Source organism: Spea bombifrons, chromosome 3 (assembly GCF_027358695.1).
Source record: "Spea bombifrons isolate aSpeBom1 chromosome 3, aSpeBom1.2.pri, whole genome shotgun sequence".
NCBI lineage: Eukaryota > Metazoa > Chordata > Amphibia > Anura > Pelobatidae > Spea > Spea bombifrons.
This window is the reverse complement of record NC_071089.1, coordinates 115,203,994-115,229,054: the sequence shown is the minus strand read 5'-3', so window position 1 is coordinate 115,229,054 and position 25,061 is coordinate 115,203,994. Positions and strand designations below refer to the sequence as shown.

Here is a 25,061-nt window from a genome sequence, read left to right as displayed (position 1 = left end):
CATTATCTTCAGGAATTCTCTGTCTTCTATTGATAGTGCTTGCTTGTCATCATTCCCTGTCGTCTGGAACACTGTACATCCTAGGTCATCAGTGTATTTTTCTGACTGAAGAATGTCTCCTTGTGTTTTGATCGTATACCCTTGTTTATCTTTGTTTCCAAGCTTCTCTTTGACATGGAAGTGATATGGACATGGTTTAAAGAGAGATATACGACCGTTCTCCAGTAGGTTTGTTCGTAGAGCTTTTACATTATCTGGTTTGCGTATCTTGTCAATACACACTTCGCCCACTATCACCCATCCTAGATCGAGCCTTTGTGCGCACGGAGCATTATGCTCCCCATTTCGTTGCTCACGGATTTTATGTGCTCTCATGATGTCTCTGCCAAGTAACAGCAAGATCTGGGCACTTCCATCTAGTGGTGGAATGCGATCAGCTATCGCCTGCAGATGGGGATGGTGGCGTGCCACATCTGGTGTAGGGATTTCGCTTCTATCCTCCGCCATATGATTGCACTCGATGAGTGTGGGGAGAGGCATCCTTACTTTGCCGTCCACTGAACATATGGTGTAGCCATTTACTCTCCTCCCTGTTGTTTCTATCTGCCCTGCGCACGTCCGGAGCGTATAAGGGGAGGTGTTATCTTGTATGTTGAAAAGGTCAAAGAATTCTGACCTGACCAACGATCGATTGCTTTGATCATCGATGATGGCATACATCCTTATGGCTCTTTCAGGTTGTCCGTCTGGGTGCACGGCTACAAGACATATCTTAGAACAAGATCTGCCATCACTGGCTTCCCCACAGACCTCGGTGCATTTAGATGCTACAGATAGGGGGGGTGTGCTTGGATCTTCTTCCTCCCCGCCCTGCTTTGTAACAAGGTTAGGGGCCTTGATTGTTTTAGTCTTAAATGTCTCTGGATGTAAAGCTGCTACGTGTCTGTCACTGCCACACTCTGTGCACTTTATAGCTTCTTTACACTCTTTGAATAGGTGACTTGTAGAAGCACAGCATTTAAAACAAATCCCCAATTCTCGGAGTAGGGCCTTACGCTCCTCTATGGGCTTCATTCTGAACCCAATACACTTGCTAAGCGGATGTGGCTTTCTATGTATGGGGCATTCTTTGTTAGGGTTTTTTGGTTTCTTGTTTCCATCGACCGACTGGTCTAAACTCATTTGAGTCATAGAGGACACGTCCGTTCTGTGGACGGAGATGGGTGTTCTAGTGTTATTGTACCTGGCTGCTGGCCTTTCGTTCCTCGTGTTCCTTGCACTGGGTGCAGTATGTGTATCTAACATGAAGCTGGGGTCATTTTTTGACCGGGCTGCTTCGCGAATGAAACTCAAGAAGAATGAGAAAGGGGGGTAGGCAACTTGCTTCTCACGCTTATATTTTGAGCCTTGTAAAGTCCATCTCTCTTGGAGGCTGTAGGGTAGCTTTTCCAAGATGGGTTTCACTCCACGAGCAGAATCAAGGACATTGAGCCCTTTTAGGGATTGGTCTGTCCTTGAAGATTCCAGCTCCTGCAGCAAGTCCCCAAGTTCTCGCAACTTTGAGTAGTCTTTGGTTGTAATTCTGGGAAAATTGTCTACTCTCTTGAAGAGTGCGTCTTCGATCGCTTCAGGACTACCATAGCATTCTTCTAGTCTTTCCCATACTAAATCAAGACCCACTTCGGGGTGGTTAACATTTGCTGATCTAAGCCTCTTTGCATGTTCTGCGGATTCTTTCCCCAGCCATTTGGTTAGTAGACTGAGTTCTTCTCTTGCCGAGAAGCCCAGACTCTTGATAGCGTCTTTGAATGTGGATTTCCATATCCTGTAATTCTCCGGACGGTCGTCGAAGTTGGTAAGACCTGTCTGCACCATGTCACGCCGGATCATGTACTTGCCCATGTCTGTTAGGCCTGATACATCGATATGTCGGTCTTGTTCTGGTGTGGTTTCACGGAAGGGCCTTGTGTTCTCCCTTTCCTTGGCCTGGATGTTTGATGATCGCTGATCAGTGTGAGGAGCTGTTTCTCTATGCGTGGGCCTACCTGAGCTGTGAGACTGTTGCAGTATATCCATATGCCTACTGACGTGTGGATCACCGCTGAGAACCTGGCTATCCCGGGTTGTGCGTACCCTTGAAAGAACAGTGTCTATTCTTTGTGGACCTAGAGAGTCTTCAGCGTCTGAGATGTCACTCAGGCAGTTCCGAGATGGTGTACTGGTATTGATGCTGAGGAGGCTCCTTACATAGTTTGCGGTGCGTTGATTTATATCTTCTGGAGCTGTCTGGTCATAGGTCTGCTCCCCGCCGTCCTGTAGTGCGGCTGCTTCAAAGACTTCGGCTTGCGCTATGGCGGCGGCCGCATCCTCTTCTTTGCTTAGGGCTTTCAAGTTTGCATCTAACTCTGCCTTCCTACGTGCTATGGCAGCGTTGGTGGCTGCTGCGGCGGCCACTGCTGCCTGCTCCTCCTCTTCTATGCGGGCTCTCTCTGCCCTTATGGCCGCCTCTTTCCGACCATATTCGGCCCTAGCACGCGCGGCCTCTGCGGCGGCTCGTGCCTTGGTGGCATTCGCGCTTGCACTAGACACATTAGATTTCACTGATTTGCTTGACCTGGAAGAATGCCTGGATGTGCTGGAGCGCTGCGATGCAGTTTCCAGGAGGAGCTCCTTTCTTTCACTTTGCGCCTCCATAATGGCGGTCTGCACAATGCCTTCGCGTTCCATATCGATTGTTTTTTGCAGATCACGTTCCCTCAGGCTATTAATTGTGTTGGTTCTTGTCAGATAGGTGAAATATGCTTGTGACAATGCTACATAATGTCTATGACATGACTTGATTTGAGTTATGGCTCGCTTAATGTCCTTTTCTTGTTCGCCAACATTTGTGGCATTACTCATTTCAATTTCGATTTCTTCCCATGCCTTTTCCAACTTAGCACGGTGCATCTCAATGTCAGCTTCATATTTTTCACAGGCTTTTTGTGTCAGTGTAACTGTTCGCTTAGGCCTTGCGCCTTCTTGTATCTGTTGCAGTTGTGTCGCTGTTTTAGTGTCTGACCTGTCACTCTTATGTGTTGTGTCTGGTGAGGGTCTGAGTTCTTCCATGCTGCAGGTGTGTGTAGGCCTTTAGCCAGTTCGTGTGGCGTGCGGTCTGTAACCTGTGTCAGCGGTTGGAGCCGTTTGGTGTCCTGCAGCAGTCAGCGTAGAGGTAGCTGTACTGACAGGTATCCGTAGCTCTGATCCCTATCTTGGCTGATGTCCAGTGGCGTGGCCCTTGGTAGCCTTAACCGTGGGGACATGCACAGGGGTAAGTATAACTGTTGTTCCTAACTTAGTAGCTGGGCAGAAGGTTAACCCAGGCAAGACACAAGAGTGATAATTCTATGAGTAATACACTGAGCTGGGTTGCAGCGCTGGTGCCTTTATATTGAAGCTGTGGAAAGCTGGAGCTTTCTGTGCTGCTCCCAAAGCACATGGTATCCGTTTTTACTATTCTGGAACCCCAGGGTCAGATGCCTGGATATGAATGTCAAATGCCAGGAAATGAATAAGGTCAGATAGCTTAACTCGTCCCCTATAAAAGCACACAAAGTCTTCTGTATTTTCTTAGATTTATTAGGAAAGTCACAGAAATAAAGGCACTTGTTGGTTGTAAAGTGTTGGAGCTTCTCTACAAGAAGGTGCTTTGTTATGGGTGGAAGTGCTTCTGCAAGGGGAAGATAAAAACGGATTGCCTTGCAAGGGAGAAGATAATCAGAACCTGTACTCACAGAGGCTGCTGAGATAGAATGTCCAGGGGAGAGATACAGGGGAACAGGAAAAACACCTAGAACAAACCAACTACAGAAAAGTTGCAGGGGAGGAGGAATAGCCCAATCTCAGCTATGAGAATTGGAAAGTTGCCAGGGCAACCAGCCACTTAAAGGGAAAAAGGGAAATAACAAAATAAACAAACTTGTTCCATGACAATGTGTGTGTGTGTATATATATATATATATATATATGTGTGTGTATATATATATATATATATATATGTGTGTGTATATATATATATATATGTGTGTGTGTGTGTATATATATATATATATATATATATATATATATATATATGTGTGTGTGTGTGTGTGTATATATATATATATATGTGTATATATGTGTGTGTGTATATATATGTGTGTGTGTATATATATATATAATGTTGTTGGGGGGGTTTTGTCCAATTTGGGTGTGTTATTTTTAATAAAGTGGGGTTTTTTTTAAAGGGGGGTCATTTTCAGTTTCGGTCAAGTGATAGCTGAATTTTCGGTCCAGAATTTTCATTTCGGTGCATCCCTATATACTAAGCCAGACACTGAAGCAGTAGGCCAACACCACATCAATGTTTGGCTTAGTATACAGTGATAGGGGTTATGCTACATTATTGGCAATGTCTGGCTCAATGTATAGTGATAGGTGTTGTGCTGTGCCTCAGTATATAGTGATATGTGTTATGCTGTACCCCTGTCAATGGTATGCAGTTTTTCCCAATAACAAAAATAGTAATATATATATATATATATATTTATATATATATATATATATTGATCCTTTATGCAGCCCGGAGCCCCCGCTCATGATTATCTCATAATTCATTTTTGCGGTGAGAATTTCACCTTTAGAATAGACCATGGAGTCAAAAGGGTTGGAAATATATAGCTCCACCCCCTTGCAATGTGATTTTTTTTTTTTTCAGCTCCACCAACTTTATATGGACTGTAGAAGCATATTGTGCGCACAAAATTTTGGGTCTGGGAAAAATTTTGCACAACAGAAATTTTCTGCGCACATCACCCAAGAAAAATTAGAGGGAACATTGCCTATGGGTGATGCAAACAGGTCCAAATGCCACAAAACATATTACATGAAGGGGAGGGTGGAAGACAGCAGAGTGCTTTGAAGTTGCTGTAGTTTTACTAGTGTGAACTAAAGTCCAACTCACAAATTTAATTAAGTCAACACACAAAACACTCTTCGCTTGCAAGCAATTGCCTGCTGGAGCTTCCAGTTAATGCAACTTGAAGACAGCAAGCAATTTCTGTGCCTGAGAGTTACAAATGCCGGATGGCTCAAGCATCATTAAAAGGAAAGAATGGTAAAATCATCATACGGCCCAGTAATAAAGCGGCACACGGCAATTATGTCAGAGAAAACGCTCGCTGTCTAGTAAGTTTTAGGTAAAGCCCCTAAATGTTTAAATCAGAACAGACCAACAACCCTTTGCTCCCCTGCTAGCCAGCTGTGAAAATAGAATTTCCCTTGTTTAAATTCCATGTTTTTTTTTATATACCTCCCAGGTGTTTCTTTTTCCGATGATGAGAACTGGAAAGTAATGAGAAGATTTATCCTCTCAACACTACGAGATTTTGGAATGGGAAAGACAATCATAGAAAATAAAATTAACGAAGAATGCGATTGCTTGGTGGAAAAACTACATTCTTACAAAGGTTAGAGCTGGCTTGTACTAATGCATTTGGGTTTGTTTATGTCAGGAAACTGGGTCCATACAGACGACTGTAAAGACCCAGAGCGCCCAAAGATGGAGTTCAGGAGGTATTGCGCAGTAGTGGAGTTTTACAGGGCCTGATGCAGGGCGACCACACTCACCCGGGTGTTGAGCACCTAGGGTTGTGTAGCCACATACCAGCACCCTGATATAGCGGCGGATGTAGTCCAGAACAGAGCAGAACCAAACTTGGCTGGATGTGGAAATCCTAACTAAACTTGGATCTGACAAAACGAACAGAACTTGGAGATATCCTGCAGGCACCCTGGAGCAGGCATGAAACATAGCACTGGAATCATGTGCAGGATGCTGCAGGCTGGGAGTATGGAAGCTAAGCAGAGTATCAACAGAAACGTAGCAAGCAAGGGGAACAGAGCAAGGAACAGGGAGACCAAGCAAGGAACATAACCAGACAAGACATACATGGTACAGAGCACAACAAAGGACAGGGAACAAGGCAAGGAACACAGGGGAAGGAGTGAGGAGCCGGAATCCCCGGACACTTCTGCTTTAAGCAAGGATAGGACATATTAACTGGGACATGGGGAGAGGAGAGAGGAACCGAAATCCTCAGATGATTCAGGGAAGGAGGGCAAAGGTACATAAGAGACAGACAAACATGAATACAGGAACTAGCCTAGGGCTATGAGATAACAATTGGAGATTCCGTCACATCTTATGGCCATAGAATGCTTAGCCCACCACTACGCCAAAGTACTCCAATGACGGTGGGTCCTAACGCTAAGCCCTGCATACGAAAGTACTGATAAACTAAACATTGAATCCAAACAAAGAGCCGAGAAGGACAAACCTTTAGACTACAGACTGAGACAAACAGAACAAACCTTATAAAGAACCTTATAAAGGAAACAGGAGCTGAAGCAAAGAGCAAACTGGATTCAAGGAATCAGAGGTTCAGGGCAGAGCATACAGAAATCCAGGAGTGGACCACAGCAAAACATGGGAACTGAGGCAAGGCAGGGAAAAACAGAGATATGCAGCTCCACAGCCTGGATGGACCCTGACAGTTTAGAGCTTTTCTGTATTGGTATAAAGTAATGCATTTGTTTCAGAGAAGTAAACGTAAAATCTGATTTCATTGATAGGTGATGAAGGTATCAAAAATTTAGAATTTGACGGCACATAAGAACCATTTGACCGATCTAGTCTGCCTGTTATATGATGCTGGTGGAACAATAACACTGTAAATAAAATGACTCATCTTCATAGAAACATCGCCTGTCAATGAGGTGCTTAATGCCAAGTCATATGTGTTGATTTTGTCGGGTATCATTAGTGCAGAAACTTTTTTATGTGGTGTGATTGAGCTCCTTTCCATTCTCAGACTCTTGGATTCTGGATAAAATGATAGACTTGTATATTGTGCAGTCACAGGCTGGCACGTTTTATCCGACCGTTGCTTCTGCCCCCACTGCATGGTCAACTTTGTTTCTCTTTCCAGGAGAGCCATTCGAAAACACCATGTTAATGAATTCTGCTATAGCCAATATCATCATATCCACTGTTATTGGTGAACGGTTTGACTATGACAACCCAAGAATTGTGAGAATCATATACTTAATAAATGAAATTCTAAGACTTTTTGCACATCCCATCACCCTGGTAAGAAGTTCTAGCCTCTTTTCACCTTGATAATTCCATGTTACTCTTGAAGTATACTCTACTAATTCTGATTCCAAACATAATCCTGATTCCAGTAATGCTTTTTGTCTACAAGGATGATTATCTACAGTTAAGTAGTCAAAAATAAACTACATTGAGGAATAACTTAATGTAGTTTTGATTTAATTTAGGCTTGAACAAACCCAAGCCCACTCACAGACTAATTCCCACAGAACAATGAGATTGAAAGGGATAGAATTTTTTAATTATGGGGAAACAGCTTCTTGATCCAAGTGGAGATCTGGGGTCAAGAAGGAATTTTTTTTGTGCAAAATTGGAAAGAGCCACAACTGGGGTTTTTTTTTTGCCTTCTTTTGGATCAACAGCAAGAAATAAACAGATATGGGAAAGGCTGAACTTGATGGACGCATGTCTTTTTTCAGCCTATGTAACTATGAAAGAGGTGATAATATGGTTCGAGAGCTGCAGATCAACGGCAGTTGGACAGCAGGTTGTAGGTTACCCCCTATGTTAATCTTCTGGGTTGTTATCCATTTGTATATATGACCATATGCTGTGGTGCCATTTGATCGGTTATGGGATGACCTTTGAATACAAGCGTGCTAGGGTTGTTTTACGTCCCCGTGAAGATCTACAGTCTGAAATGTAAGACCAAACAACACAACAAAAAAAAAAGAAAAGAAAAAAGAAGAGTTTCCAAATGACTAGTCATTAAATAAATATGTTTCATTAAATTATTTGAAAAGGTTCTTTTAACTGAAATCTTCTAAAAACAAACCAACCTTCTTATTTACTTTGTAACTCAGCGATTATGTTATAGGTTAGGTTAAAACCTGTACTAATATTTGCTAATTTTATTTTTTTACCAAAGCTATATAACACCTTTCCATCTGTCATTCGCTGGTTTCCTGGGAGCCATAAAACGGTTTTGAAATACATGGAGGAGCTGAGGTTGTTTTTTAAGGAGATATTTATAAACCGCAAAAAGCAACTGGACATCAATGACCAGCAAAATGTGATAGATGCATTCCTCGTCAAACAACGAGCGGTACGTGTCTATTCCATTTAAATTTGCACGCGTTACTGTGCTGTTTCAAACTCACCTTGTAGTAACACTGCCAAAACATATTGTGTGTTCTTCTTATATAGTCTATATTTTGCATATATACCATTCAAAAGATCACTCAGAAACGTCCTTCTTCTTGAGAGGACACAGAAAATGTGTCCATTAAAATACCATGAAATGCATGAGAAATCCAGCGCAGACGGGGTTAATGCTGTAATTGCCTATTGTAGCTGAAAACGGCTAATTTTTTATGGAATCTCTTCATAGGCGCACAGAGGCCCTTTATCACTCCCATCACTCCTTTATCACTCCCATCACTCCTGTGTTCCAATGGCACATTGTGTTTGCTGATCCAAGTTTAAAAGGCTAATTGATGGTTAGAAAACCCTTTTGTAATTATGTCACAGCCAGAAGTGTCCTTGTTTTCCATGAAATCAGCTGAGGGACCCCAACAGTAGCATGTATGGATCATGCACATAGAAAACACATAGAAAGCTTTAGCGCGCAGGTACACACTATAACGGTGTAGTCTTTAGCCATACCCTGTGATATATCGCCCACTGTCAGAACCAAAACATTTAAGTTTCCATATTCCATATTTTTCTTTACAGGAAAAGCCTAATCCTGAATTATATTTCCATGATCAAAATCTCAGAATACTTGTGACTGATGTATTTGCTGCCGGGATGGAGACGACCTCAACCACCCTCCGATGGGGCCTTCTGCTAATGATGAAGTACCCAGAAATTCAAAGTTAGATTACTGTGGCGCATTTAGAACTTTTTTAATTTTCCGTAGCACTCACCCCTGCAATGGTTTAGCCTCTGCCGAGTACCAAGATATGATGTCATACCCTGGTGCTCTGCTTCTCAAGGATGAACAACCGCATGCTGTGGGTGATAGGTTCACCCCAATGCTTCACGGTGCACCACAGAGCCAAATAACTCAACTGGGCGCCTGTCTGGACCTGCCACCTTGGACCTTGGTAGAATATGCCACTGAACACTTATATTTCTTAACAACTATACATAGGGATTTGCCCTTACCTCTGCATATAGGAGTTGGGTCAAGGCGGACGGTTATCTGGATGGGGCAGTTCTTGCTGCACCGTAGACTGTGGCTACCTTGAGCAGAAGGCATGGCTAGTACAGGAAACTGAGCAGTGCTGGATAGTTCCTAGATGCTATATTGATACAAATCCATTAGCCATAAAAAAAACTATTGATTAGAATTCAAAATAGCAGTCAATGTCAATTATAATTCCGTTTCGACTTTTCCCCACGTTAATAGAGTTTTAGTATTTAAAAACTTCTCAATCGCTCCTAAATCCTGGACTGTTAGGTGTGCCTTGAGGAGAGGGTTGAGGAGCACTCTTAACACATAGCTGAGTTGTTGAGCTCAAATGTTTTATCTCAAATGTACCCACATGATCTTAGGCATAATTCAAACTTAAATCTAAAACTTACATCATACATAATGAAGGTTGGGGAATATTTATTTTAACAGTAATAATAATAATATTATTTGGTATGACTTTAATACCTCTGTTGTTTATAGAAAAGGTCCAAGATGAAATAGAAGAAGTGATTGGATCTGCCACACCTCAGGCAGAACACAGAAAGTTAATGCCGTATACAGACGCCGTTATTCATGAAATCCAAAGATTCAGTGACATTGTACCAATCGCCGTTCCACATGCAACTACTCAAGATGTTATATTTAGAGGATATTTTATTCCAAAGGCAAGTATCTGAGTTTATATAGCTGGATAGAAACAACAATCTAATCTATTTTACATTATATATATATATATATCCATAGGATCACCCATCTTAACTCTCCAAAGGAGCCGCAAAGAGGTATAAAGGGGTACAGAGAATTCTTATAAAAGAATATGGAAATATCACATGAACAGGGTACAGAATTTCTTTACTCCATGAGGTTCATTTGTACTATAAACAGTCATGGCTTTTTCTTTTAATAGGGTACCGAAATCATCACATTTCTAACGTCTGTACTAAAGGATAAAGCTCACTTCGAGAAACCAGATGAGTTTTACCCCCAACATTTTCTAGACTCTGCAGGAAACTTTGTAAAGAAAGAGGCATTTATTCCTTTCTCATTAGGTATGATATTTGCTCTTAAATCATATCAAGAATATCTTACATAGTTTTGTTAAACTAACAATGATCAGAATGTTTGATTTATCTCCTGCAAGAAACTTGATACAGTTATTTCCAACATTGATACATATGACAGGGCAGAATTGGAGGGTTTCCATGGGCTATAGAATGCAATGCAGGCTGGCCTTAAAACAAATGTCCTTTGTGACCGAGGACAGCATACAATGCCCCCTATTCTAATGCCAGCATCTTGCCTCTGTACTGATATATACAGTGTACCAGTGCTTGATGCAGGCTAGGTGGGTTGAATGGTTCTTACGTGCCATCTTATTCTATGTGAGATGTGAGCACTGTTATACTAATAGCATTTAAATGCCTGAACAGAAGTTCAGGCATTGGAAATCTGGGGCGTCACAGCTTAGATTGCAAGAAAAATTGGGCATTGCAGGAAACATTGGACAGTAGAGATACTGCTGAGGCCTCTAAAAAGAAGAAACAAAGTATTTACATTTTTTTAAAAATGTGGAAAAAAATTTAAATAGGAAAAGAAAAACAAATCAAATAAAAAGGCAAATGTCCTCAAAGTAGAGCTCAGTGAAATGTGCTACTTTACACCCATTTTAAAAGATCACAGCGTTAGAACACAATAGAACTTTTTCTATTGTATAAAAAATCTTCTTAGATATTGTATATAAATCTCGTTCTTATTTTTAGGTCGAAGGAGTTGCATTGGTGAAAATTTAGCCAAAATGGAGCTTTTCCTGTTTATCATTAGGCTGCTGCAGAATTTCACATTCCAGCCTCCCCCGGGGGCTGAACTTGATATCACACCACTTATTGGCTCTACTACTCCTCCAAAACCACATTATATGTGTGCGGTGCCTCGCAAATAGTATAGTCGGAAACTGAGTTTTTTCTTCTTTGTAAACAGAAAACGCATTTAGAACATGTCTACATGTATTTACATAATAAATATATATAACGCTTATATGTTTAAATATTTTTTCCAATATTTATATATTTAACCCATTAAGGACATTGCATTGTGAGCCCGTACATGTACAGGCTACACCATACTTATTTTTTTCTTATTTCATAGGCATTGCTTTTTTTAGATTTGAACAACTCAGATGTGGCCAACTTCACATGAAACACTGTTGTGGGACGGGCATATGCTAGAACTGGATAGAGAAGGCCCCAACCATTTGTAAATTATGTATAAAGAGGGGGGTCAAGCGTGATGTTATAAGGACCCAGCAGTAGTTGGAGTTCATTTGAAGACACTTACTGTTCCCCTTTTGAAATGTGGTTTTGTAGACACATGTCTATTCTAGTAGGGGTGATCCCAATGAGGTGGGCTTCTGAACAACAAAGGCTGGACCTGTTGGTGGCTGCTGTCTCCTGACATTGAGGAGAGAGGCGCAGCTGTAAATGAGCAGGTGCCTAAAAACCTCCTGCCGCTGCAAACGAGCGACACATCACCCAGCTAACGTGCCAGGCGGCTGGCTCTAGTTCCTCTTACGGAGGAGGACTGGAGACTAAGGTGCCATCAATGGTGTGTGGTGCAGGTCATGCGCTGACATGACTCCACCTCCGAGGGTGGGGAACGACGGGGTACAGGGGGCAACATAATGAGGTTTTGCCTAAGGTGGCAAAAATCCTTGCATCAGCCTTGTTAAATATGCATTAAACCGTGTGCGCACCCATGACCCTCATAAGCCCACCATACCTCCACCTCCTTTATCGGATATGTTTTGGGAATTAGGAGGTTAACGTGGTTACAAAATCAAATTAGTTTAAAAATGAAACAGAAAATTACAAAATATCTACCTACCCCTCTCCCTTCAAGTACTTAAGGTGGGCAGGGACACAGTCTTTGGCCTTTGGGTGGCCAGTAATAATAATTACTCTCCATGTGCAGAAAGAAAGCAGTATTTTCCTGTTCTTATCTATCTCCTTCTTCTTAGGATAAAGGGTAAAGGGCTCATGAAGCCCAATTGTGGGAGGGGACACGGTATAGGGTGACTGAATCCTTGAGGTCCTCTCTTTGGACCTGTAAATTAGCTTAAATTGGGCTCTTTCTGCCTGCTAGATCTCACTAGTGCATATTGGAGGCCACTAGGACAGATTGTAGGGCTCACCAGGCCATGTGAGGAGGTAGTGGCTCAGCACACACAATTCCAAAATAATGCCCCAGCGGGGACAAGGGTAAGTTACAACTGAAAACAAACCAATCCCGTTCCCGGGATCAAAAATACCCTTATTATAACCCCACCCTAAAACATAACTTTTATTAATATGTTTGTTAAAAGGTTTTAAAAGATTTTTAAAAACACCAGTGTCACCAGTCCTACCATGAAAGGTATACGTCACTGTAACATGAGGGCATATGCCCACAGTTGTATAACACTAATAATATCAGATCATATATACTGTCAATGTCTGCAGTCCTAACAACAGAAATAATTGAATTATGACCAGTGACACAGGCTTATTAAAAACTCAGACGAATAGCCCCCCTGACATGTTTCGCTCCTCAGAGCTTCATCAGAGGTCTGGGCTAATGGCTTCCAAAATGGAGACTGTTTGGCCTTATATCTCCTTTGTTAATGACATCACGGCTCAGCAGACACTGGTGAGAGGGCACTTATACCTATCTTGCTGAAACAGTCCCATCACACAAATCAGTCACCCTGACCAGGTCAAACATTCTCAAATGCACGCTTAAATAACATACACCATATGGACAAAAGTATTGGGACACGCCTCTTAATTATTGAATTCAGGTGTTTCAATCAGACCCATTGCTACAGGTGTATAAAATGAAGCACCTAGCCATGCAGTCTGCATTTACAAACACTTTTGTAATGGGTTGTTCGAAGAGCTCAGGGAATTCATGTGTTGTAATTATGATAAGATCCCACCTTTGCAATAAGTCAGTTTGTGAAATTTCATCCCCACTAGATATTCCACGGTCCACTGACAGCGGTATTATGGGAACGTGGAAGAGTTTAGGAACAACAGCAACTCTTTAAGTCATAGAGCAGTGTCACCGAGTTTGAGGCGCTCTGCTGATTCCATAGCTGAAGCTCCACTTGGAGCTCTTACTAAACAATACATTTGGTAATTATACAGGTAGGACAGCTAATCTGTCCCAAACCCCAAAACCCCCCAAAATAACAGTTCTTTTACCTCACAGAACTGTTTCATTCAGCTTTGCAACAGCAGGTGACTTCCGAACTCTACTGTTTACAACCTCCTTAATAAGGCCTCAGTTCTTAATTAGTGGCTGCAGAGGAGGCTAATGGGTACAGCCGTAAAAACAAGCTGGGACCAAAATACTTTCCTTCCAGCACTTTACCTGCCTCTCTCCACCCTTTCTTGGTGTCTACGGGGTTCGAGACTCCCTTCATTAACAGACCTGCCTTTCTCTTCATCACTATAAATATATATATATATATATATAGAGAGAGAGAGAGAGAGCAGCATATCTGGAGTGGGCAGAGTGGCAGCATATCTGGAGTGGGCAGAGTGGCAGCATATCTGGTGGAGCAGAGTGGCGGTGTCACGTATGCTAGCACCAGAAGGCACTCACCGCAGGAGATCTTAAGAACAGGGAACCAGCAGGAATTCGGACGATCCCAATCGGGAGGAAGCCGCAGTGATAGCAGAGAAGGTGGATACTGAGCTGAAGCAGCAGGTGCAACAAGCAGCAGATGATGGGAACACAATGCAGGTAGTCAGACACGCCAGGGGTCAGGTACACTAAGCGAGTAGTCAGACGAGCCAGGGGTCCGGTACACGAAGCGGGTAGTCAGGCGAGCCAGGGGTCCGGTACACGAAGCGGGTAGTCAGGCGAGCCAGGGGTCCGGTACACGAAGCGGGTAGTCAGGCGAGCCAGGGGTCGGTAACAAGAATCTCAGGCAGAGGTACAAAATCAGCAGGCAGGAGGGTAGTCAGGATAGCCAAAGGTCAACCAAGGTAACAGCAAAACCACAAATGCAAACTCAGAGATAAGGACCACAACAGGGTGCCTGTGGACAGATCTGCAGGGTTTTTGAATCTGGCGCCACTTCAAGCCACGCCCCCAACAGAGCGTCAGGGGCGTGCCCTAAGACGTCCTTCTGACTCACGGCTCCAGCCGTGAGAATTGGCTGCGCCCCCAGTGGAGACCGGCCAACCGGTAAGTAAAACTTTCTGGGGATTCCTAAGGCAGCGAGCAGTCTTTATCCTGATCGCTGCCGAATCCCCAGACCTGCCACCCGGCTTCTTGCACCGGCGATCGGGTTGTAGATCGCCAGTGCAGGGAGATCGGGGACTCCGGGCCCCACCGCACTTACGTGCGGATGTCCGCCCGCCGGAGACGGAGCCCGAGCTCTCCAGCTCGGGTCTCCGTGAGCCGCGAGCGGATCGCCGCACACGAGACCCCGGGACCGCGACCGGACCCGGGGCCGCGACCGGACCCGGGACCGCGACAGGCGGCATATCTGGGGGCAGAGTGGCGGCATATCTGGGGGGAGAGTGGCGGCATATCTGGGGGCAGAGGGGCATATCTATAAGTAAGGTGCATTAAAATGGCTATTGGTTTTCTGTTTGTATGTAATATATGTTGACTAACTGCATAATAGATGCCAAAAATGTTAAAATACAGTGTGTGAGTTAGAGTACTGTTTTACTATTCCACTGATGTGTATTTTTTCAAAAAAATCAAAATTTTTCTTTAAAAAGCACCTAACTTTTAGGGTGCGGCCTATAATCGGGTGCGGCCTACAATCGAGCCAATACGGTATATTATTTTACATTTTTATATTACACAAAAAGTAGTTGGAGCTTTATATAAGAAGCCTTGATGAAAATAAATGCTCATCAAGTACCTCCTGATTAAATGTCTCTCCAGACACGGTAGCTATGGAGCTAGAGCGCGATTCCTCCTTATGATGAGAAAGATGGCACCTTGAGGCAATGTATTTATTATTTGCCTATTATTACTGTATACATCTCTGGGGGTTATTACTGTATACAGCACTGGGGGTTATATTACTGTATACCGCGCTGGAGGATTATTACTGTATACAGCACTGGGGGTTATTATTGTATACAGCGCTGGGGGTTATTACTATATACAGCGCTGGGGGGAGGGGGTATTAACCTCCAGCACTGTACACAGGGGTTTATGCTCAAAGAGATTTTTTTTTTTTTTTTCATGAGCTTCCCCTTTAAAAGAAAAATACAGCTTTGGGGAGTGAACTAGAAAGAATGATCACTGGTTGGACTGGTTTGGAAAGCAGATGTTTTGTAACAAACCAGTTATTTAAATGTTTTTATGCAAGGCGGGTGTGATGTTAACAGAAGGAGCACAAGAGAACGCCGGGGAACATCTATAGTTCTGTAAGTAAATAGCATCTGATAAAAGCCAATATGCTGTACCCATTGAATACCATCATGGGTTCAATACCTTAAGAATTTGATGGTGAAGATCAGTCCCTGGAGTGTTTGTAGTCCTGATTTTGGTTTAGGGGGTAAAGCATCCTGATCAGCCACATATACCGACAACCCAAAGCTGTCCATGTCTCTAGCTACACCTCCCAAAACAGGTGCCGTGGACATGTAAAATGTTGGTGGATATGCAAACTCGAACGGGGAGATTGAATCTACAGTCACTAGGGGGCCACACATTTGTAAAATGCACTTGGTACGCCATAAATCCCATGGCATTCACACACTCCACTGACACTGCACACTTACACAACTCACTGCATTCATAGGAATATACTCACAAACTCAACATTCAGAAATATGCACTCACGTTATAAGGCAGCCAGTCTGATGACATACTCAGGTGTCCATAGCAGTAAATGCATGTTGGAGGATGTAGAAGGGGCACGGTTGGACCTGGAAGAAGCACGGTTGGACACCCAAGAGCCCACAGTCCTAACAGACACTCACACAACTCATAGACACTCACACAGATAAACCTTCTCAATGTTACCTATGTAGGAAGCTGGATAGTCCGAACGACTACCTCCGCTGACTTGTGCTCCCTTAGCCTGGGACAACACACTTACCCCGGTTTCCCAGTCACTCGCCGAGACTCAGTGTAGGGTATAAACCAAAATGAAGACTGATTTATTTTAGACACAGGCGGCTGGATATATCCAGCAAAACACACATTAACATAATCAAGATATTGGGATACAAACCGCCCCCTTAATCTGCCTCCCAGAGACAACAGGGGCAGTAACGGAATTAACATTACAATAGGGTCCCAAACTCCACTATCTATTACTGCCCAAATCAGTTCCAGGGATGGCCGGGGGTAAATATCTGTAGTAGAGGAACTGGGGGAGAGGAGAGACTGATTTATGGGGTGGGGGAACTGACTTATACAACATATTAGTGCACCATGGGGGGGGGGCTGACTTATACAGCATAGTAGTGCACCATGAGTGGGGGAGAAGGGTCTGACATTAAACTGAAACAATGGCTGCCACTCCCTGGTCTTTTCAAAGTCAGGGCCCATAGTCGGTAGGGAGGAGGCCGGCTCTCAGGCCTCTCCAGTTGCCCCAGTGATGGAGGCTTCCGTCACAATACTGTTAAAATTCCTTGACGTATTTGCCGGGTCAAAGCTATGTCCAAATGTTTAAATATCACTAGTAATTTTGCATTAAGCTTCACGACATGCACCAATTTTTTATTATTATTTTTGTCCCCTTTGTATAGGTTTTTCTAAAATAAAATGACTCCTGTTGATCCAGCCTCAGTACTTTTTTACTTTATTCTCTGTGTGTGTTTCCTATATTTTTACCGTTCTCGGGGTAAAAATATTTATTGGAATTTTCCTCCGGGGCCAAATCTATTATCAATCATTGGGACTTTGCATGTTTGGAATCTGAAGAGACCCTTTGATACACTTTTAAAGGTAATATTTAATTGATTAAGAAATTCTGCATTGGAAAAATCAACCAAAAATATGATGTATTACAATCAAGATGTCTAATTTATCTAATTTTGTTGCAATAAACCCCCCTTTATCATCTATAAGCCTTAGTATTATTCTTAAGGATTATGAAATAGCCTTAATAAACCAGAATACACCACCGGTAAGTACAGTGCTGTGAATTCGGCTGAGGTCTGATCACAACTCCCACATGGTCACCTTGAGACGAAGTAAAGTTGTGCGCCGATATATGACATCATATCTTGGCATTCGTCTTTACTCCATTGTGACTCCATTTACTCCATTAAGCCCCCTGGTGTCTCACTACACAATGAGGCGGTTAGATGAGAGATCTTTGCTGTCCATAGCCTCCATAGACTTACATATACCTGATTAAAAGACCTCCATAGACCTCATTAAAAGACCTCCATACCCTCCATAGACCTCATTAAAAGACCTCCATAGCCTCCATAGACCTCATTAAAAGACCTCCATAGCCTCCATAGACCTCATTAAAAGACCTCCATAGACCTCCATAGACCTCATTAAAAGACCTCCATAGACCTCCATAGCCTCCATAGACCTCCACAGACCTCATTAAAAGGCTCTGTGTGACTTTAAGACACAGCACGGGATATGACGGCATATCCTGGTGCTCCGTTTGTATGGGATGCCAGCCATGCAGGGTACCTAGGGCAGCACCCAAGGTAAATATGTCACTGGCCCCAACTACAGCCACCCCTCCAACGGAGATGCCTTGGTCTAAGGAACTGAATTGTTGATAGGGTATTATGTTTTTCTTATTTTCCATTTTCAGTTATCCGAGCAGTATGGTTCAATATTCAGCATTCAGTTGGGTGTTGAGAAGATGGTGGTGCTGTGTGGCTACGACACCGTGAAAGATGCTCTCGTTAACCACGCAGAGGCGTTTTCTGGACGGGCCAACATACCAATCTTCCACGATGTATCTCAAGGATACGGTAAGTAAAATAAACGATACAAACCTTAAAACTTATAGTGCAGACAGTGATCCAAGCGCAAATACCAAAAACATATTACATGAAATGGAGGGCAGGTGACAGCATCTACATTATTCCCTGGCAATGTCCGGGACAAAAAATTACAGAAACTCTTCATGTAAAATTAGTATAGATAAATCATAGTCATGTTTGACAGTGGTGGTTATACCATATAAGATGCTCAGGTAGTTGCTCAGAGCCTCCATTTTTTTTTCGTTTAGGGCCCTTTCCAGGAATAAATTTTGTCTTATTCCTTAACGTTTGGCTGTAAATTCTACCAGCCTCTTAGTCTGCCTTTTTACGCACAGACACGCCATTGGTGGTTTTTTTTTTTACATTTATTTAATAAGGTTTTATGGGTAAAAAATAAAATTAAAATGTGTGGATTATTCTTCATACTTGCGTTCACTAATTTTTTGCTAAATTTTGCTAAATTGTTTGGGCAAAAAGCGTGATCTGTTGATTAAAGATCGGTAAAAAAAATGTCTTTGTTATTGTGATTAAAAAAGCCATTTTTTTTTAAGGTGTGGCTTTTTCCCATGATGAAAACTGGAAAATTATGCGAAGGTTCGCCCTTTCTACACTACGAGATTTTGGAATGGGAAAGAAAACCATCGAAAATAATATTAACGAAGAATGTGAATCCTTGGTGGAAAAAATCAATTCTTACAAAGGTTAGAGTTTGAAATAATGCAGTTGGGTTTGTTCCGAAACGAATTCTAATATCTGATACAAAATTCTGATACAAAAATATAGTTTTGCACATTTTACATTTGTTCTTGCACTTTTATTAATCATCCCCATTGAATGATTGGCTGTTTTATTGCTGATTCTTTCCAGGAGAGCCTTTTGATAACACCATGTTAGTGAATGCCGCTGTGGCCAATATAATTGTGTCCATAATTCTTGGCCATCGATTTGAATATGACAACCCAACAATTTTAAGACTCATGCATTTAGTAAATGAGAATGTGAGACTTGCGGGCAGACCTTCGGTGCTGGTAAGTTGTTCTAGCCCCCATGCCTTCTTTTCACGTTGATCTTGATCCGTGGTACTCTAGAAGTACGCTAAACTAACGGATGCTTGAAGCAGCCAGTCGCTGGCTGGAAAGCACTCTCACTAAAATGGAATGGAGCGCCTTCTGCGCATGCACGTGAGGGGGTCTTAGTAGACTGCGATGTACTTATGTCTTCTATGAGGGACAGTGTCAATGCCTTACTAAAATTGAGATATCAACAGCTCCTCCCTGGTCTATTATCTTAGTTGCCCAGTCAAAAAAATAGATTAACTTAATTTGACAGGACCTCTCTGTAGTAAACATGTGCTGTCCTTCCTAACACAGGATGCCACTAAGGCTCTTGTCCATGCCCGCTTTGTTTCCCGCCTTGATTATTGTCTAAGCTCGTCTTCATCACACCCCTCTCACCCCTTTACAATCCACCATGAATGCTGCTGCCAGACTTATCTTCCCCTCACATCGCTTTACTAACACCTTTGAGCAGGGCCCTCCTCACCTGTTGTCTCTGTGAATTTTATGGCGCTATATACACCAATAAATAATAATAATAGTGATAATGCAAACCATTTACTTGCAGATATTTAGCAGGGTTTCCATTTATTTGCCAACTACTGATGCAAGACTTACTAGTCCGCAGCTGGCTGAATCTTCCCTGCTACGTTTTTTGCAAAGTGGGACTGCAGCTGCCAACCTCCAGTCTTCTGAAACTACTCCTGCCATTAGCGACTGATTAAATAAGTATGAAAGGATTTGCCATGACACTTTGAAGCTCTTTTAATAACGGACGATCCCCTCTGTACATTTGCACGCAAAAAATGTTTTTGAAAAGAGGTCACTGAGCTATCACATGCATTTAAATACAAATGATGGCCAGGGTGCCCCTTTATGCCAGATCTAGATATAATTTAGGTTTACGCAGCCTACTCCCCTGTAGGACTGGATATTGCCCACGTACCTGTGCCTTCTACCCAGATGTGTTCATTTCACAAGAAAAGCCATTGGAAACAGTTTTCACCATGACGCAGACGACTAATACATGCAAAAAAATGTTACAACCTTATCTAATACATGCAAATTGCATTTTCTTGCCATAGCTGTACAACTCCTTTCCATCTGTCCTGCAATGGATGCCTGGAAGCCAAAAGATTTACAAAAACGCCAATGAGTTAAAGATCTTTATGAAGGAGACTTTCATGATCCACAAGAAACAACTGGATATTAACGACAAGAAAAATCTTATTGACGCATTCCTTGTCAAACAACAAAAGGTAATGGTGTATCGTTACCTGTTTATTTTTATATATTCGGCTTTACCAACAAAAATGAGCAAAAAGAGGTGATAATTAAACCATAACATTGTTTGAAAGCACTTCATCAAGTCCCCAAAACGTATCCAAAAGCATTGTATTAAATTATATATATATATTATACACTATATGACCAAAATGTATGTGGACACCCCTCATAATTACTGAGTGTTTCAGCCATCTTAATATTATTTATTTATTTTATTACAGGAAAAGCCCAATCCGGAATTCTATTTCCACAATGAAAATCTAACGATGCTTGTGATTGATTTATTCGTTGCCGGGATGGAGACGACCTCGACCACTCTCCGGTGGGGCCTTCTTTTAATGATGAAATATCCGGACATTCAAAGTAAGATAACTATATATATACCGTATTTGCTCGATTATAAGACAACCCTGATTATAAGACGACCCCCCAAAATCTGAATATTAACTTAGGAAAAAAAGAAAAAGCCTGAATATAAGACGACCCTATAGGAAAAAAGTTTTACCAGTAAATGTTAGTTCATGTAAACTATGTGAACAATTGTTTGTTAAAAAAAGCTATGATTGAGAAAAATATTTTGTTTTTATTTCTTTTTTTTTCAACCTGCCCCCCAGTTATGCACATCTGCCCCCAGGCTTGTCACTCTGCCCCAGAAATGCCTTATACCCCATATATGCCACTGTGCCCCATGATATGCCTTTTAACCCTCTAAATACCACTGTGCCCCATGATATGCCTTTTAACCCTCTAAGTGCCACTGTGCCCCATGATACGCCTTTTAACCCTCTATATGCCACTGTGCCCCATGATATGCCTTTTGACCCCCTATGTGCCACTCTGCCTCCAGAAATGCCTTATACCCCTATATGCCACTGGCATTTAGGGGGTTAAAAGGCATATTATGGGGCAGAGTGGCATATAGGGAGGTAAAAGGCCTTTCAGGAGGCAGAGTGGCATTAAAGGGGTTAAAAGGCATTTCACAGAGCACTCTGCCTCCAGAAATGCCTTACACCCCCCATTTAACACTCCCTCCCCCTCCCTCCTCCAAACTTACCGGTGCTTCTGAGTTGGGGGGGCGCATAACACAGGAGGATCCAGGTCCCCTGCATCTCAGCCCCCGGTGCTTAGTCCGGGCAGCATGTAGAGGACCACGCGAATCGCGTAGAGCTCTACACGCTGCCCGGACTAAGCACCGGGGACTCAGAAGCACCGGTAAGTTGGGGGGGGTTAACACAGGAGGATCCAGGTCCCCTGCATCGCTGCGGGGGATCTGGATCTTAATCTCATAATCAGACCTATTTGAGGTCTGATTAGAAGACGACCCTGATTATAAGACGAGGGGTATTTTTCAGAGCATTTGCTCTGGAAAAAAACTCGTCTTATAATCGAGCAAATACGGTATATTTCGTAGACCTTCCAGAGATTGATGATTTAATTAGATATTTGACAATGTATACATCTAAAGAAAGGCCCAGGATAGTAGACCGGAATATAAAGTAAGTCCCAAGCAATCGGGTGAGACACATCTAGCTGTACCTTCCTAACAAGGCGTTGTAATCATTGTCAGATTGAAAGAATTGGGTGAAACTGGAGAGATCACCAGTATGAATCCAGTAGACATTAAAAAAACACAACAAATAATCTAAAATAACAGTCCGTCAGTTAGACCACTATCCTGAATTCTGCTGTGACGGTGAGGTTTAATATTTTAGAAACTTCTATATGGCCTATCCATTGTATCGCCTGCATTAGAAATGTTTGCGCCATGTGCAATTTAATTGATATAGAAGTAAAAAGTAACAACGGAGAAAAACATATGCTTAAATGTACATTCTGACATAGTCTGGCTTAGACCAACTAGACCTAGGGCCGCCTGTCTATTCCCCCTTCTTGTATGGCAAGCAAGTCTCCTGCTATGCCGCTGCTCAATAAGTCTCCTACCCAGTTAACATCTATTTACCAAAACCAGCAATGTCTGCCTTTAACAATGTACTTTATATGAAGCATTTTGACTTACTAAGTTCATTATATCTTATAAAAGCCCAACTTTGATGAGTTTCTTCAAAAAGGAGGGCTAAATTGACACAGCATAATGCATAGGGGATAATCTCATTTATTTAATACATGCAACGTGATGATTGCCCCTTGGTGAGTTGAAAATGACATTTTCCCATAGTCACCATTAAAATATTTCCTTTTGTGGTAATATTGTTTTGTTGGTTAGAGTATAGAGTTTTCCTTATATATGATAATATTTTAATATATATAACGCTTAGATGGGGTACTTTATAACCGGCATTCTTTGTAGAAAAGGTCCAAGATGAAATAGACAGAGTGATCGGATCTGCCCAGCCTCAAGTAGAACACAGAAAGCTAATGCCGTATACAGACGCCGTTATTCACGAAGTCCAAAGATTCGGTAACATTGTACCAATCAGCATCCCGCATGCAACTACTCAAGATGTTACATTCCGGGGATATTTTATCCCAAAGGCAAGTCTCTGAGTTGAAAGCCGGATGAAGACATAAAAATGCTTTAAATGTTGATGCTAAATTCAGGGTAAACATTAATAGAACCCCACCTTACGTCTATGGGAAGAATCATCATGACTTCCTGGGGTATAAAGGGACATTCTTCAAAAAAGGGTATGGAAATATCAATATGTGGGATTTGTTAAATGTACACTTCAGATATCATATGCACTTTAATCCATATGATGGCTGAGTGTAAAAAATAAATATATATATATATATATATATATATATATACACACACATATATATATATATATATATATATATATATATATATATATACACACATATATATTAACCATTGGAATGCATAGAGGGACCCAACCATGCATTTTTCCCCACTAGTTGCTCCAAAAACATCTCTTCGGTAGAAATGTATTTGTGCGGGATACTCACCGCCAGCCTACTCCGGCACACACATAGCAAGCGATTGCCTCCCTGGAGTTGAGCATCCTGAAAGGACTTAGTAAGTATGTGCGCTCATGTGCGGTGAGGGTGATTAGGGCAGTATTTTGCCCCTTTAGGAAACGCATCACAGGCTGTAGACGTTCTTAGTTATTAATGAATGTATTCTCTTGTACCATGACCAACAGAGGGTTTTGAGTGAATCGTGTGGAATTACCTTTTTTATAGGACACTCAAGTCATCACAGTACTGACGTCTGTACTAAAGGATAAAGCTCACTTTGAGAAACCCGACCAGTTTTTCCCACAACATTTTCTGGACTCTGAAGGAAATTTTGTTAAGAATGAAGCATTTATGCCTTTCTCTGCAGGTAAACAATTTCCAAACATTTGCATCATGTAATATACCCTCAAGTCCTTCTAGATTTCTGGAAGTCCAGTTTGCTACGTGATGCGTTACCTATTATGTCCTGTTTACCATTATAAAACATTGCATAATATGATGATACTATGCAAATCAACAAATAATAATCATACCTAATATACAAAGAAGCCTGTTAGATCATGTCATCCATTTCTTTATTTATAGGTCGGAGGAGCTGCGCTGGGGAAAATTTAGCCAAAATGGAACTATTCCTGTTCTTCACCAGTCTGCTGCAAAAATTCACATTCCAGCCCCTTCCTGGAGAAGACCTCGACCTCACGCCACTTTCTGGGTTTACCAACCAACCGAAACCTCATCATATGCGTGCGCTACATCGCAGTTAGCATTAAACACCTGGACTTTTTATCTGGAATAAGCATTTTAGAATATGTGGCAATAAAATACCTGTTCTCCTGTTTTCTTCAATGACTGAATATAGTGCTACTTTTGAAGCAAAGAGAAGGACATTAAATACAGAAACATCTATAAATTGTGCAACGTAGAGTAAATAAAAGTGATTTAGTGTTCCAAGGAATTCATAGACCATTGACTCCAATTCCCCAAGGGCAGCCCAATATTTTTCTTCAATAAGTGCTTTTTGAATGTCCTCAAGTAAAAAAAATTACCTGGAGGCCCATGGGGCCAAGCAAAAAGTTGAAAACTAATTGTTAGCTATTGTTTGTGAGGACAAAGCAACTTACAGAACTAATAGATGGCATTGACAGAGTGATAGAACCCATTGGAAGTACGAGATGCAAATGAGGCATCATCCTACTATTTATGAGATTTTTACACCCCTTTAAAATATAGGTTAGTCTAACCACATTTCAGGTGTCCACACCTGCAATACTCCACACAAGATATGAAAAGGGAATGGAATAGCATTTTGGTTGTTCCTTGTTTAGGGAAAGGACACGTTAAGGAGATGTTTCTCAGGGGCAGGCTGCAGCATTCCATTAGTGACTTGACATGAAGGAGAAGAGCAGAGTGAAATGTAACACCAAGACAGCAAGCGTGGTCTGTTGGGTGGATTGTGGCATTCTTATTAG

At 42.1% G+C, this 25,061-nt stretch overlaps 2 protein-coding genes across 2 annotated transcripts in view; both read left to right on the top strand.

Annotated features, from left to right (window-relative positions):
- The window catches only part of LOC128484152 (cytochrome P450 2K6-like), a 16,436-nt gene extending 5,165 nt beyond the window's left edge, over positions 1-11,271 (top strand). The window contains exons 3-9 of the mRNA XM_053460473.1: positions 5,337-5,486; positions 7,008-7,168; positions 8,061-8,237; positions 8,867-9,008; positions 9,813-9,997; positions 10,240-10,381; positions 11,093-11,271. Of these exons, the coding sequence (XP_053316448.1) occupies positions 5,337-5,486; positions 7,008-7,168; positions 8,061-8,237; positions 8,867-9,008; positions 9,813-9,997; positions 10,240-10,381; positions 11,093-11,271 (1,136 nt within the window). The remainder of the gene's footprint in view (positions 1-5,336; positions 5,487-7,007; positions 7,169-8,060; positions 8,238-8,866; positions 9,009-9,812; positions 9,998-10,239; positions 10,382-11,092) is intronic.
- Positions 11,272-15,696: 4,425 nt separating this feature from the next.
- On the top strand, positions 15,697-24,562 carry LOC128483472 (cytochrome P450 2K1-like). Its single transcript, XM_053459683.1, has 10 exons — positions 15,697-15,766; positions 17,099-17,297; positions 18,133-18,295; positions 18,859-19,008; positions 19,175-19,335; positions 20,448-20,621; positions 20,871-21,012; positions 22,958-23,142; positions 23,818-23,959; positions 24,178-24,562. The coding sequence occupies exons 2-10, from the start codon at positions 17,115-17,117 to the stop codon at positions 24,354-24,356; spliced, it is 1,479 nt and encodes a 492-aa protein (XP_053315658.1). The 5' UTR covers positions 15,697-15,766; positions 17,099-17,114; the 3' UTR covers positions 24,357-24,562.
- Positions 24,563-25,061: the final 499 nt, after the last annotated feature.

Bases quoted from the DNA above. Each gene is read 5' to 3' on its own strand.
- LOC128483472 (XM_053459683.1), top strand. From the start codon at position 17,115: ATGACTCCTGTTGATCCAGCCTCAGTACTTTTTTACTTTATTCTCTGT. The intron at 17,298-18,132 runs GTAATATTTAAT...TTCCATTTTCAG, and splicing joins CCTTTGATACACTTTTAAAG to TTATCCGAGCAGTATGGTTC. The intron at 23,143-23,817 runs GCAAGTCTCTGA...CCTTTTTTATAG, and splicing joins GGGGATATTTTATCCCAAAG to GACACTCAAGTCATCACAGT.